This window comes from Rhamphochromis longiceps, linkage group LG13, assembly GCF_057381845.1.
Source record: "Rhamphochromis longiceps isolate RC_006_pf linkage group LG13, R_longiceps_female_GT1.1, whole genome shotgun sequence".
Lineage (NCBI taxonomy): Eukaryota > Metazoa > Chordata > Actinopteri > Cichliformes > Cichlidae > Rhamphochromis > Rhamphochromis longiceps.
This window is the reverse complement of record NC_140569.1, coordinates 1537464-1550297: the sequence shown is the minus strand read 5'-3', so window position 1 is coordinate 1550297 and position 12834 is coordinate 1537464. Positions and strand designations below refer to the sequence as shown.

General features: G+C 48.4%; 1 protein-coding gene across 5 annotated transcripts; it reads left to right on the top strand.

Moving 5' to 3' along the window:
• Positions 1 to 351: 351 nt before the first annotated feature.
• LOC146654973 (uncharacterized) lies at positions 352 to 5095 on the top strand. 5 transcript variants are annotated; one of them, XM_085427418.1, is made up of 4 exons: positions 1418 to 1515; positions 1587 to 1679; positions 3226 to 3861; positions 3944 to 5095. In XM_085427418.1, the coding sequence occupies exons 3-4, from the start codon at positions 3284 to 3286 to the stop codon at positions 4785 to 4787; spliced, it is 1422 nt and encodes a 473-aa protein (XP_085283544.1). In that variant the 5' UTR covers positions 1418 to 1515; positions 1587 to 1679; positions 3226 to 3283; the 3' UTR covers positions 4788 to 5095. The 5 variants fall into 5 exon arrangements, with proteins under 5 accessions (XP_085283542.1, XP_085283541.1, XP_085283544.1 ...); XM_085427416.1 differs by lacking the exons at positions 1418 to 1515; positions 1587 to 1679 and adding an exon at positions 352 to 509; XM_085427415.1 differs by lacking the exon at positions 1587 to 1679 and having other exon boundaries at positions 1380 to 1515.
• The last annotated feature ends 7739 nt before the right edge of the window (positions 5096 to 12834 follow it).

The window sequence follows — 12834 nt, the reverse complement described above, 5'->3', positions numbered from 1 at the left end:
CCAAATTATAGGGGGGGACTCTAGAGATGGTCCACATGTACAGCTTCGATTTCCAGTCCAGCGGAGCAGATATCCGAGGAAGATTCACTAAAACTGAGGATTTTCTCACGGAGTTCTGCAGGGCCTTTTTTCTGCTGCACTCACACTCATTGATCATTGGAGCTCACCAGAGAGCGACTGAAATGTCAGAATAAATAAATAAATTTTTACGTCACAAACGGGCTTTTCAGTGCTTTACGACATCTCGCGACATTTGTGGACTTTCATTCCGCGGTCCAATCAGAAAGAGGCTGCGCAGGAGCTCCACCAATCAGAGGCCGTAGTGTGTGCTGTGGCTCTGCCGCCTGTGCGCCGCCGCCGCTCATTGAGTGCGGCCGGGCACGCTCCGCCCCGCCGCCGCGCCGCCGCCGCTCTCAGCTGGATGTGACAGACGCGCGGTCACGGCAGCGACTCACACCCGAACCGAGCCGAACCGACCCGGGAGCAGCAGCACCGCTTCGGTGTCTCACGTAAGTGCTTGTGACGAACGGAACCGCTAGCTAAGGCGGGAAAACACGGACACATCGCGCGCGGTTTGTCACACAGGCGGTCCATAAATGAACCGGGGCTCAGCGGGAGGCCGGCGGCGGCACGCGGGCCGGAAACGGCCCGAATCCCCGACCGAGAGAGGCCGAGGGTCCGGGAGGAGGAGGAGGAGGAGGGGGGAGAGGAGTGGCACCGCGGGCTCTTCTCCTGCTCTCAGCCCTCCTTCATCCTCCTCCTTCTCAGGACCTTATCTTCATCCTCCCCTGCCTCACGGTGATTATGATGATGATGTCATCATTTTAACGTAATTCTGAAGATGATAATGCAGGCCTGAGGTCACAGATGCTGCAGCGGTTGATCAGTGTGATTGATCACTAATTGATCAGCAGCTTCTGACAGAACATAACGGTAATAATAATAATTATTATTGTTATCATTAACATATATTTTCAGGTTGTTTGTGACTAAAATATGTCAAAATACAATAGTGAAGCCGGTTTAGTTTGGAATTTTCAAAATAAAATTGTTCAGAGATCTATTTAAAAAAAATTAAATTTTGTGTTATTAATAACTCCTATTATTGCTAGACTTTATGTTTTATCTGTAGCTTTAAGGTTTTTCAGAATCATGACTTACAGGCCATTATTAACTTCTCAGCTTGGAATTTTATATTGAAAATTGTTGTTTTTTGTTGTATTTAACATTTTATTTTTTATATCTTATATTACATTATACCTTATAATTTTATTCGTGTTATTTATGTTTATTTTAATTTTGTAATTGTTTTTATGATTTTTTGGTGTTTTTATTATTTGGCTTTGTTTCACTACGCTCTTATTTTGAAGGACAATCCGCCGTACTTCCGTTTCTTCCAAACATTTAATCCTTTCCCACAATGCTCTGTGAGCTCGGAGGCTGCTTCCTGTTTATTGTGGCCGTTTCCCCCGGTGATTCCGACGTTTAACGTCGCTCTCCTGTAGCCAAAGCTCGGTGAGTTACCGGATTCCGGTCCCTTTTACCGGCGGCTCCGTGTCGTTTATCCCGCTCTCTTATTTTGACAGCGGATAAAATCCTCCTGCTTCCTCATCAGTGACAGCGAGCCTGACCGAACCGGAACTCCACTCAGAAAACCGTCGATTTTTCAACCACTCGAGGTGCGACGTAGAGAAAATGTTTTTTTTTATCACTTAAAAAATTTTCTGCATTTTAGTCGGTGTTTGATCAAATTCGGCATTTGGATAACTGAACAATAAGCTGTAAGTGCTGATGAACCGGGTGTCTTTAATAATGGATGCCCTGCTGGCAGCCGCCCTCCGCGGGCTGCTACTGGGAAATAACCGCTGGGATTGCTGAAAATGGCTCATATGTCTGCTCATATGTAATGTGAAAGAAACGTTAACGGTTTTATTCCACGTATAATCGATGTTTCGTTGATTGAAGAAGCGTTTTCGGTGGAAAAATTCGCCTGGCGCCTTTGCTCAGGTCGCGGCGCGCTGCGCGACCTTAAAACCGCGGAATTGTGAACGGAGTTCGGCGCGGCGGAATTCCGCGTTAAAGCGGAACGGCCGCCGGGTTTAAGTTGTCAGGTCAAACCGGCGGTGGCCACGTGACCCACTGACACTCCCAGGCTGGAGTTTAGGATGCCGAGGCAGGTTCAGAGGTCATTTGTTATTTACAGTAACGTCACGAAGGGCTAACCCTATCTGTCGTTAGGCTGAAACTGAAAGTCAAATTAGGAACAAAAGACGTCACACTGTGTGCGTGCGTGCGCGGAGGTGACAGACACCTGAGGCGCACCTGTTGACCCCCCCCCCTCCCTCCTCCCCTGGGTCTGCAGGTACAGGTTTTAGGATCCTAAACTCCAATTCCAATTAAAAGTTGCCTAATTTAAGGTCCAATGACATCTGTGCAGTTCTGGGTAACTCCTGCTTGTCTTCCAATGTCACCTCACCGTGACGCCGCTCGTTAACAAAGGATTTTATGCTGAAGAAGAAGAACACGAGAACCTGACCTTAGGATGAGGGAACAGGAACAGATGACTTGTTTCTTGGTTTAGCGCGTTTGGTGGTTTTTTACTCAATCGTCTGGTGTCCATGTTATTGATCACTGGCGCATCCATTCATCGATAATCGACTCCTTTGAATCTCTTCCTGTTTCTTGTTGTTTCTGTCAGATGTGACTGACCGCTCTCTGAGTGATCTGATTGGTGGAAGTTCTCATTGGTGGGCTGTGGTTTAGCTTCAAATTGAATGCTGTTGGAGAGCCGATCTGTACCTGTACAGATGTGCAGAGTTAACACCGTGCCTTATTTTTGTGGATAATTTATGCGTTCAGCTCCATGTTTGCAGATTCCTGCTTCGCGTGCAGCTTCTGACTTCCAGTCCACACTCCTTACGTCCACCGTCTCCCAGTCAGCAGCTCGCTTTTCTAGTTTCAGTGATGTGAACGTGGCGCCTTGCTGTTTTACTGCCCTCTTGAGGCCTTGAAGAGAAATAAAATAATAAATACAAGATAAATGAATACATTTATTTATACATTACACATAAGATGTAATGTATAAATAAATGTGTTACACATAATAAAAACATTTAAACCAAATTAATCTCATAAACTAAGTGTGGCGATAGTCAGGTCGTCGTACTCAGGTGTTTAACCAATCACTTTGCAGCTTCACTAATCCATTTTCCCTGCCCCTTTCAGATCTGCAGCTGCTCCTCAGAAGTTCTTCTTCACCTCTTCGCTCCGGGTTCGCTTGTTCATGATGGAGGACTCGGAGGCGGAGCTGGCAGTGTCGGAGCCTGACGCCCTGGGTGCTGACTTCATTACGGTGGAGTTGGACACGCAGCCCATCGAGTACGTAGTGAAGTGGGCAGAGGTTGGCTCAAAGTTCACCATTTCCTGCGTGAAGAAGGACTCGGACGACCCGTCGGACCTGACCGCCGACCAGCTGAAGATCGAGGCGGATGAGGCGTTTTTTGCCCCGTATGAGGAGGTGTACCCTTGTGAGGTGACGGAGCAGAGCGTGGAAATAAAGACGGACTCTGACGAGGAGGACGAGGGTGTGGAGGAGCACGAGGTGCTGGTGGAGGCGGGCAGCAGCCAGTTGGATGGCGAGGCCGATTCGGACCAGGACAACTATGAGCCCGATGAGCGGCAGTTCCGCTGCAGCTACTGTGGGAAGTGCTACAGCCACGCCTCCAGCCTGTATCGCCACCAGCAGACGCACACGGGCAAGAGCTCGGGAGCCGCACCCCTCGCCAAGCGAGCACTGGAGCCGACGCACCAGGACGCACGCTACACCTGCCCCCACTGCGGCATGAGCTTCAAAGGAAGCAGGTTTGTCTCCGGTCTCTCCGAGCTTGACGTGTTTTCCTGTTCTCTTGTGTGATGTCACTTCCTGTTTTCCGTTCTCTGACAGGATGCTGGGCAGCCACCTGCGGCTGCACGGGAAGCGGAGGATCCACCCCTGCAACATCTGTGGAAAGGAGTTCAACCACAGTTCCAGCCTGTCTCGCCACCGCCTCATCCACAAGAAGGGCAAAGGCATCCCAAAGGACGCCGCCATTGGTGCAAATGTGGCAGCCCTGCGGCACTCACTGAAGGCCGGTGCCAAGAACCGGAAGACCAAGCGGCAGCAGCACGTGGCGACTGCCGTCATCCAGGGTGGAGATAAGTTCTACGCCTGCCCACAGTGTGACATGACGTTCCGGACGTCCACGCAGCTGTCGAAGCATCAGGTGACGCACGTGAAGGAGCTGCTGGACAACTACACGCCGGGCAAGGAGAACCTCGTCGAGACCTCGTCTGACCTTAAGATCCGCCTCAAGCTCTGCTCCCGCGACAAACCCAACTTCTACACACTGTGCAAGAAGAACCGCCGCCGCCGGGCCGGACGGGCCGCCAAGCGGGGCCAGACCTCTTCCGAGGATGAGGACGCCCCAGGCGGAGGGCGCCATGTCTGTGGCCAGTGCGGGAAGCAGTTCAGCCATGCCTCCAGCCTGGCACGACACCAACTGACCCACCGGGCGGCTGACGGCGACGGGCGCGGGAAGCTTCAGCAGCACCCGAAGACTGGGCTCCCCGCCAAGAACAAGACGTACACGTGCGCAGCGTGCAACAAGACCTTCATGCACTCATCCAGCTTCTCGCGCCACAAGAAGGCCCACATGGAGGAAGAGCAGCGTGCCCGCGCTGCCGCTGCCAAGCGCCGGAAGAGGCCCGTACTGGATGAGACGGCGCCGCTCGAGTCCGACTCAGAGTGAAGGTGTTGGTCCGGGACCAGTTCTGGAAGGTTCTGATTGGAAGCGTTCTGGACCAGTTCTCCTCCAGTTCTGGACCCGTTGGGACAGATTCTGGTTGTCTGGGTTTCACGAACTGTTGGTTCTTCTCTGGTGTAGATAGCAGCAGGTTATCCACTTGTGGCCGCACGGTGGGAGGCCCTCCGCCGGCACACATATCCATATATGGTCAAAACCGACCGTTAGCTAAACGCTCTTACAAATGGATTAGATTCACCTGCCCCGCCCCTGCCCCGCCCCGCCCCCTGCACCTGTCTGTCTGCAGTCAAGCAGACTCTTCATCCTGCCTACTCCACAGTCCTGTTTCCTATAGGCCACCTGGAGCAGAGAGGCTAGAGTCATGCAGAGCAGTATGGGAGTCCTGACATAATCATACCTGCAGGTTCAATTTCCAAACTGTTAGTGATCAATCATTCTGATCAATCAGAGCCGATCGGTTGTTTTGGTCGTCCATCAGACTGTATTCACCACCTTTGATCTCCACACACGGCCAACAAACAGATTATTGATCAGTGAAGGTGGTTCGTCCGATCAGAAGTTTTCTAAATTGATCTTAAGCCGATTGAATAATCAATGATTATTTTTCTCTTCCGATCATAATATTGGAGCTTGGATTAATCGGTAATCAACTCCTCGCTTACTTCCTGCGTCTCCTCTGATGCATTTTCTGCCTCTGTTCATCTCCATCGTTGTTCCCTTACTGTCAGACAGCCCCACCCAATCCCCTTTGAGTAACCTGATTGGCTGAGGTTCTTCCTAGCGCTGCATTCTGATTGGTCTGCTGCGTTTCACCTTCCACACTTTTTTTTCCTTCATTTTAGCACGTAACCCCCAACTGGTCAGTCATGTTTGCTGGTGTCAGAGGTCGAAGGTCAGACTGTACTACTTATTTGTGAATTTGATGTAATATAGAACCCATATTTAAACTTTACCACAAACAATTTGAAGTAGCCCTGCCCATCGCTATCCTGTAGCTTCATCTTCATCATCAACACCAGGAAATGGTTTTCAAAGTAAAAGTCTCCAAATCAGTTTGGTTTGTTCCTGACTTCCACCCAGTCAGCTGTTTTCAGGAAGTTGGTGACACATAAACGCAGATGGTGATCCTCCAAGATGCTTCAAGTAAAATCAGACCTGCACACTCAGACGGACCTGTCCACATTCTCGACCTGAACTCAGAGATTGAGAGCAGTTGATTGGAAGCAGAGAAACGATTCTTAACCTTGCGCAGACGTCAAAGATCAGATCTCAGGTTTCAGCTCTGCCCAGAGCGCCTGAAGATCGGAACCACGTCTGAACACGAAGCGTTTTGGCCGCCAGAGCGTGCTCGGAGCAGGTCACCTGAACTCTGAGGCTGATGGTCAGGTGACCTCTGCTGATCTCAGGTGTGCAGAGGCAAAATCCAAAAACTAAAATTCAGATATGGAAGAATAATGAACGAATGTGAAGGTTGAGAGTTTTTGTTGGTTGGCGTTCGAACTGATCAATCCGATCAGTCTTTGATTGCTCAGAGTATCTGAAACAACCATCTGCTTTAGTGTCACTGACGGTCTGAAGCTGTTGGTCAAATCTGGTTCGCTCAGCCGGAGGAGAGTCCCTGTGACCAATCGGAGGAGACGTCCGGTTGGGCTGGTTTGTATTTCTGATTTTGGACTTGAGTTGACGTCTTACCGATGTGGTTCATTGATCAGATCAGTCCGATCTGAGGTGGACTGATCAGAGCATCCGGTCTGATCGGAAGTAGGCGGATTGGTCTGATTAGGAAAAGGAAAAAGAGTTTGAGTGTAAAAAAAAAAAAAAAAAAAATTTCCCAAACTTACTGGTGAATCTGAGACTCGGTCAGTGGGACTGATCGGACTGATCGATCTAAGATGCTTTAAAAAAAAAAAAAAAAAAATCCTGCAGATGTTTATTTTATTCATCAGGATTCTGATGGACTCTCCAAAATAAAAGCCTGTGGAGTGCGCCTGACACACCCCCCCCCCCCCCCCACACACACACATTCTGTTTCCTGCTTATTGACACTTTGAGACTTTTACTGTTTGAATCGATTGGATTTAATTTAATTCTGATCTATTTATGAGTGTGTGCAGGCGGCGGTGGCGTTCTGTAGAAAACAAGGCTCCTCCCCTGCCCCGTCCGCCTCCATGTTCTGGTTTGTTTTGGGGCTTGAAGCCGCCGTTTTCCTCTGTCCGCGGTGCTCTTAGATCCATGTTGTGTTGGTTTGTTGGGTTTGCAGCGCCGCCTGCTGATAGGTCGTTCATTGTGTCGTGTTTGCTGATAGAATAAACCAGTTGACATGTTTGTCTTGCGTTTTGTAATAAACCTTTGAAAGAACCTTCCTGAGTGTTTAAATAAACTCACCTGTCACCGTTACCATGGTAACCACGGCTCATCAGGATAAAGCTTTGGTAAACTGACCGGCTGTTCTATAGCGCTGAGCACTCGCTCATTCACACCAGCGTGCAGGTGGGGATCAAACCACCAACCTTCCACTTAGCAGGTGACCTGCTCCACCACCCGAGCTGCAGCCAACGCAACAGTCGGCGATCACTGATCTGATGTCAACACTAGGAGAGGACTTCCTGAAGGTCTGACCTTTCACCTGCTGATCTGGATCTTCTTCATGAACACCTGGAACAACGGCTCGGTGACATCATCAGAGCTCGTCGGGTGAGCGTTCCCCAGGTTCTGCTTCGGTCTGACGCTCGTCACACAGTGACAGGACAGTGTTAATCATTTCTGTCTGCTCTCGATCAGTTTGTTCAGACCCAAAACAAGTATACAAAAACATCTGGCCAGTCAGATCGCTGCATTTGGCACCAACTGAATATCCAGAACTGAATATCCAATGAGATTGAAATGGTAAAATTTTTGCAGCTGGGTCAGTCGGCTCTGATCGCGCTGACTTCCCAAAACACAGTCGAAAGCTTCAATGTCACAATGGAACCTGGAAATCCCACTGCCTGCTCCGCAGACTCCGCGGGACTCATCGGGACAGCTTGTCATTGCTTCATGTTTTTGGAGGACGCGTTCACAGAAACGTATTTGCTTTGAGTATACGCTGCACCACAAGCTCGATATAAAAAGTCCTTTATTTTACAAAGGTGTCCTGACACGCTCCTCGACTGTGCAGAAGGACAGAACATTATATGCAGTGAGTGAACTGATTTAAATAAAACAAGCAGGATGATGGCTGTGACGGGGTCATGTACAGGAACTGGGATGTCTGTAAAACTTAATAAGAGATATATACCGTCCTTCACAAGGATCCTGGTTGTGGATCCAGATGTCAGTGTGACGATCTCAGAGTGTCGTGGAGCTCCTTCGTGCTGGAAACGCTCGGATTGTCCCTGAACTTCTCCTGAGTCTGATAGAGAAGCAGGTGTGGGTGTAACCCGGCAGACTCCACCTCAGCATCAAAGCTGAGAAACCCTTCCTGTTACCTGTGGTGACCTTCGTAATGGTCTGGGCAGCTCACCTTCAACATCAGACGTGCTCACACCTGCCTCGGCTTCAGCAGCTCGAGCTCCTCTCAGAGGAGACACCTACTCCAATTGGCGAGGAGTACCTCCCACCAGCAGACCATCTCGCTCAGGTTTCTCAGGGTTCTGTTCAGGCTGACCTCTGACCTGCACCTGAGGTCAGTTTGAGTTGATTGTAAATCAATAACGTGCGTGATCTAAGCTCTGTCACGACTCCACCAGCTGCAGGTCGGTTTATTCTGCATTATGAGGGAGCGAGATGACTCACAGTCACGTTCCTCCAGATTAAAATGGGCGTTCTGCTCTGTGTTTACCTGTTGCCATGGTGAATCACTGAAAACTCGCTGTGAGCATGCTCAGAGCCCACCGAGCTCTCCTTGGCATTTCTGGAAGTTCTTAGTTTATTAAACCTGATCCAGATGTTCAAATGAAGCGGCCACTGCAGGGCAGTAGACATCCAGCAGGACTTTGAGCTGCTCACAGTGAACACAAGAGGAAGAGAGCAGAGCTCTCCAGTGGTCAGACTGTGCAACTGCAGCTGCTCAGGTACACTTTAAAAATGAAAATATAGAAAAATAAAAATGTTTAAATATTTAAAAATATAAAAAATAGATGTTTGTGTCAGAGGAAACCAAAGGAGATGATCTCAAACTGCTTTCAGACAACAAGAAGAAGCTGAAGCAGGAAGGTGATGTGCAGGTGAGCAGCCGGTCCGAGTGTCCTGGTGTCTGTGAAGGTCGTGTTTATTCTGGCAGATGTTTGATCACCTGCAGACGTGACTTGGCGTCTCTTTACCGTCAGGCGAGCTGGTTTTGGAGGCAGTTTCTGACACCTCGCCCTCTTATCCCGAAACAAATGGCCTGGTTGGAAAATTAAACCACACAGTCCAGAGGTGCAGTACTGCCATTTGTATTGAGTTTTGTGATTACTTCACAAAACAGCATATTTCAGATATTTGTCTAATGCATATTCAACCACTGTTGTTGGCCCCACCATGTTTGACCTCCGCACTAAGACATGACACTTCGTAAATGTTCTTGTTTGGCAGAGAGGCAAGGTATTAGTCACAGATCCCAAAACAACTGCCATGTAGGAGGCACAACAGGTTTGCAGCCAGTTTCAGCTACTCTGTGTTATTCTAGTCCAATAAGCAATGGAGAGGTTTGTGAGGGTCCAACTGGTCACCTTGTAGGAAGGTTGTAATATTTGTACTTAGGAGATTCATAGTTACATTAAAACACTGCGTGTGGTCTTCGCCCTGCAGCTGGATCTGCTGAGCAGCCTGTGAGAAGTCGTGGTCCCTCTGACCTGCCATTTCTACCCCTCCCTCCTCTGTCTATGTCACATTTCATTTGTCACATACACAATCACACACAGTACGACATGCAGTGAAATGCTTATTGCTGTGCAATTCTGACCGTTAAAAATACAAGAAGAACCTAAAATTAAAAAGATGTGCTGCTTTGACAGCAAACAGTTGAAAACAGCTGCGGGTGCATTACTGAAGTGCTTTATTTTGTTATTAAATTCATGTGAGGTGGTGTGTAGAGAGTCCAGTCCTACGCCTGGTTCAGGGCCCTAAAGCCTGGGGGAGAAGCTCCTCCTCGGTGTCTCTGTGTTGGCCTTTTGGGAGCGGAGGCGCTTCCGTGACCCCAACAGTGAGGAGAGTCTTGTCGGGCTGGGAGGGATCTTCCTGGCTTTGGTGCTGCACCGCTCTGTGTATACAAGGGGTATCGAGCTCCAGGCCTCGAGGGCCGGTGTCCTGCACGTTTTAGATAACACCCTGGGTCAACACACCTGAATCAAATGATTAGTTCACTAGCAGGCCTCTGGAGAACTGCAAGACATGTTGAGGAGGTCATTTAGCCATTTAAATCAGCTGTGTTGGATCAAGGATGCATCTGAAACCTGCAGGACACCGGCCCTCGAGGCCTGGAGTTTGACACCTGTGGTGTAAACAGACCAGGATGGTCTCTGGGCTGTGACTTAAAGACAGTTTAGTTTTTGGAGGATACTTGCCTGTGTTCGCCTATCTGTCCAGGAAACCTGTGGAGCAGTTTTGGAAACATTTCGGGAGACGCTGTGGAGAGAGGCTGGGTGTTGGATTGCTGCACTGGGAGCTGGGATTAACACCGCTGTGGACATCATGTTTGGGTACTATTATTGCATCTTGCTCACCTGTAAATAAACTCACTGTCTTTGTGACTGAGTCCTGTTTTTCTGCCTGTCGGTAAACCTGACAGAGAGTCCTTGTAAGCAATCTTCAGACACGACCGTGGGACTTGGCGCTCCTCTCTGCCTGGGTGGAACTCATTATGGATTCCTGCCTTTGGCCCACGCACCTGCTCGTAATCTGTTCACCTGCTGCTCATTATCTCTGCGTTCCTGTCACTTCTTAAGGTGACAGATCGGTGCTACTCCCTCCCTCAGTCACGTCTCCCTGTCAAGTCCACATCTCTGTGTTGGGTTTCCTGTTTTACTTTGACAGTCTGTGACCTGTGTTGGGTTTCCTGTTTTACTTTGACAGTCTGTGACCTGTGTTGGGTTTCCTGTTTTACTTTGACAGTCTGTGACCTGTGTTGGGTTTCCTGTTTTACTTTGACAGTCTGTGACCTGTGTTGGGTTTCCTGTTTTACTTTGACAGTCTGTGACCTGTGTTGGGTTTCCTGTTTTACTTTGACAGTCCTTATCTCTGTGTTAGGTTTCCTGTTTTACTTTGACAGTCGTAAACTATGTCCCAAAACGTCAGCTGCATCCTCCTGAGAACCCGGCCTTCGCAGTCTACGTGGGCCGGGTCCTTCGAAGACCGAAATGGCCGGAAGTGCGAGGCTGTGAAATGTGATGGTCTCACTTTCAGATTTGCGTCACCGCTGTGTAGGTGGAGTTTAATAAACTCGGCCATCTACTCCTTGCTATCCAAAATATAACGGGACACTGGAGTAAATTCTCGATCGTCTCACACTTCTGTTTAATCAGTTTTCTGTTTGACGTTTATTCAGCTGTGTGAAAATCCCGGAGGAACCCACCCGATGGATTAATAAAGTTTTATTTAATCTAATAACTTTGATCTCAGCCAAACCGATTTACTCTGGAACAAATAAAACACCGAAAAAGGGTAAAAAATTAAAAATTTAAGTTATCCGAGTGACTTAAATATCATGTTTAGCGAAAGAGCGGGGGTCTGAAAACGATGAAGCTGGGAGTCCACTACTCTCGCTGCCTCGAGTGACCATTGAACCCCCCGGCTTGTTATCGAGCGGGTGGGTAACAGACGTCTCCAAAAATGTCGGCACACTTTTGCAAATATGCGATGTCTTGATAAACTGAGCAGATATTTGTAGTTTACACAGCTACTTTCTCGCCTGAAAATATGTTAAAAGTAATTTTGTTGGCAGCTGAAATTTGGCTGGGCCGCGCTATGACTTCTGGGATATGGTGGGCCACGAAGGACACACCCGACCCATCCTTCAAATTCGGGGAAATGAAGGACACATTTGTCGGCCGCATTTGAAGGAGTCAACGAATTGGGACAGCCTTCGTCGCCTGGGCCCTATTTCAGGAAGCCGGTTTAGTGCAAACTCTGAGTAAGTATACCCTGAGTTAACGAAAACTCTGGGTTTTCGGTTTCACAAAGCGAGTTTAGATTAATTCTGAGCGAGTTACTATGATGACACACTCCGTGAAGCTAACCTGCCCCCTAGCAGGTTTACTTCAACTAACCCTGACCTTCTCCGCCTCTTTGTCAGAAACCTGACTGTAGGAAGTGTCAGACATGGCGTGCTCCTTCCTTGAAGAGCCAGTAGATGTTGAAGCCCAAATTCTCCGCAGAGCTCTCCGCCGGGAGAGAGTGATTAGAGCGCGTTTGGACATTTTATCATTTCCTGATGATTTCCTGTGTGAACGTTACCGTTTTTCAGCACAATCTATAATTTATTTGAATAACATCCTCAGGCCTAATATTGCTCATGTGACACATCGCGGACATCCTCTCAGTTCTGTACATATTATTTGTATCGCACTCCGTTTCTTTGCAAACGGGAGCTTTCTGTATAATATTGGTGATGCTGAGCACGTTTCCAAGGCTACCGTCTGTCGGGCAGTCAGGAATGTTACAGTTGCACTGAAACGTCTCCTGTACTCGTTTGTGGTGTTCCCCGGTCATAGACCCACAAGATTCATCAAAGAGGGATGCCACAAAATTGCAGGTATCAGGATGAACGAAACTTAATTCATGATGTGGTGATACTTGGACTACTACTTAAATTTTACATTTATTCTCACGGTTCCCAGGCGTGATTGGCTGTATAGATGGCACTCACATTCCAATCATTGCTCCTTCAGTAAATGAAGGAGACTATGTGAACAGGAAGTCTTTCCACAGCATTAATGTACAGGTACATAGTTCCCTGTAGCATTTCAAACTAACAAATTATTTCATTATAGTAATGGATGCTAATTTGTGTTCTCTGCACTGTGAAGATCATATGTGATGCTGCCAACATTATCACAAATGTGGAAGCCAACTG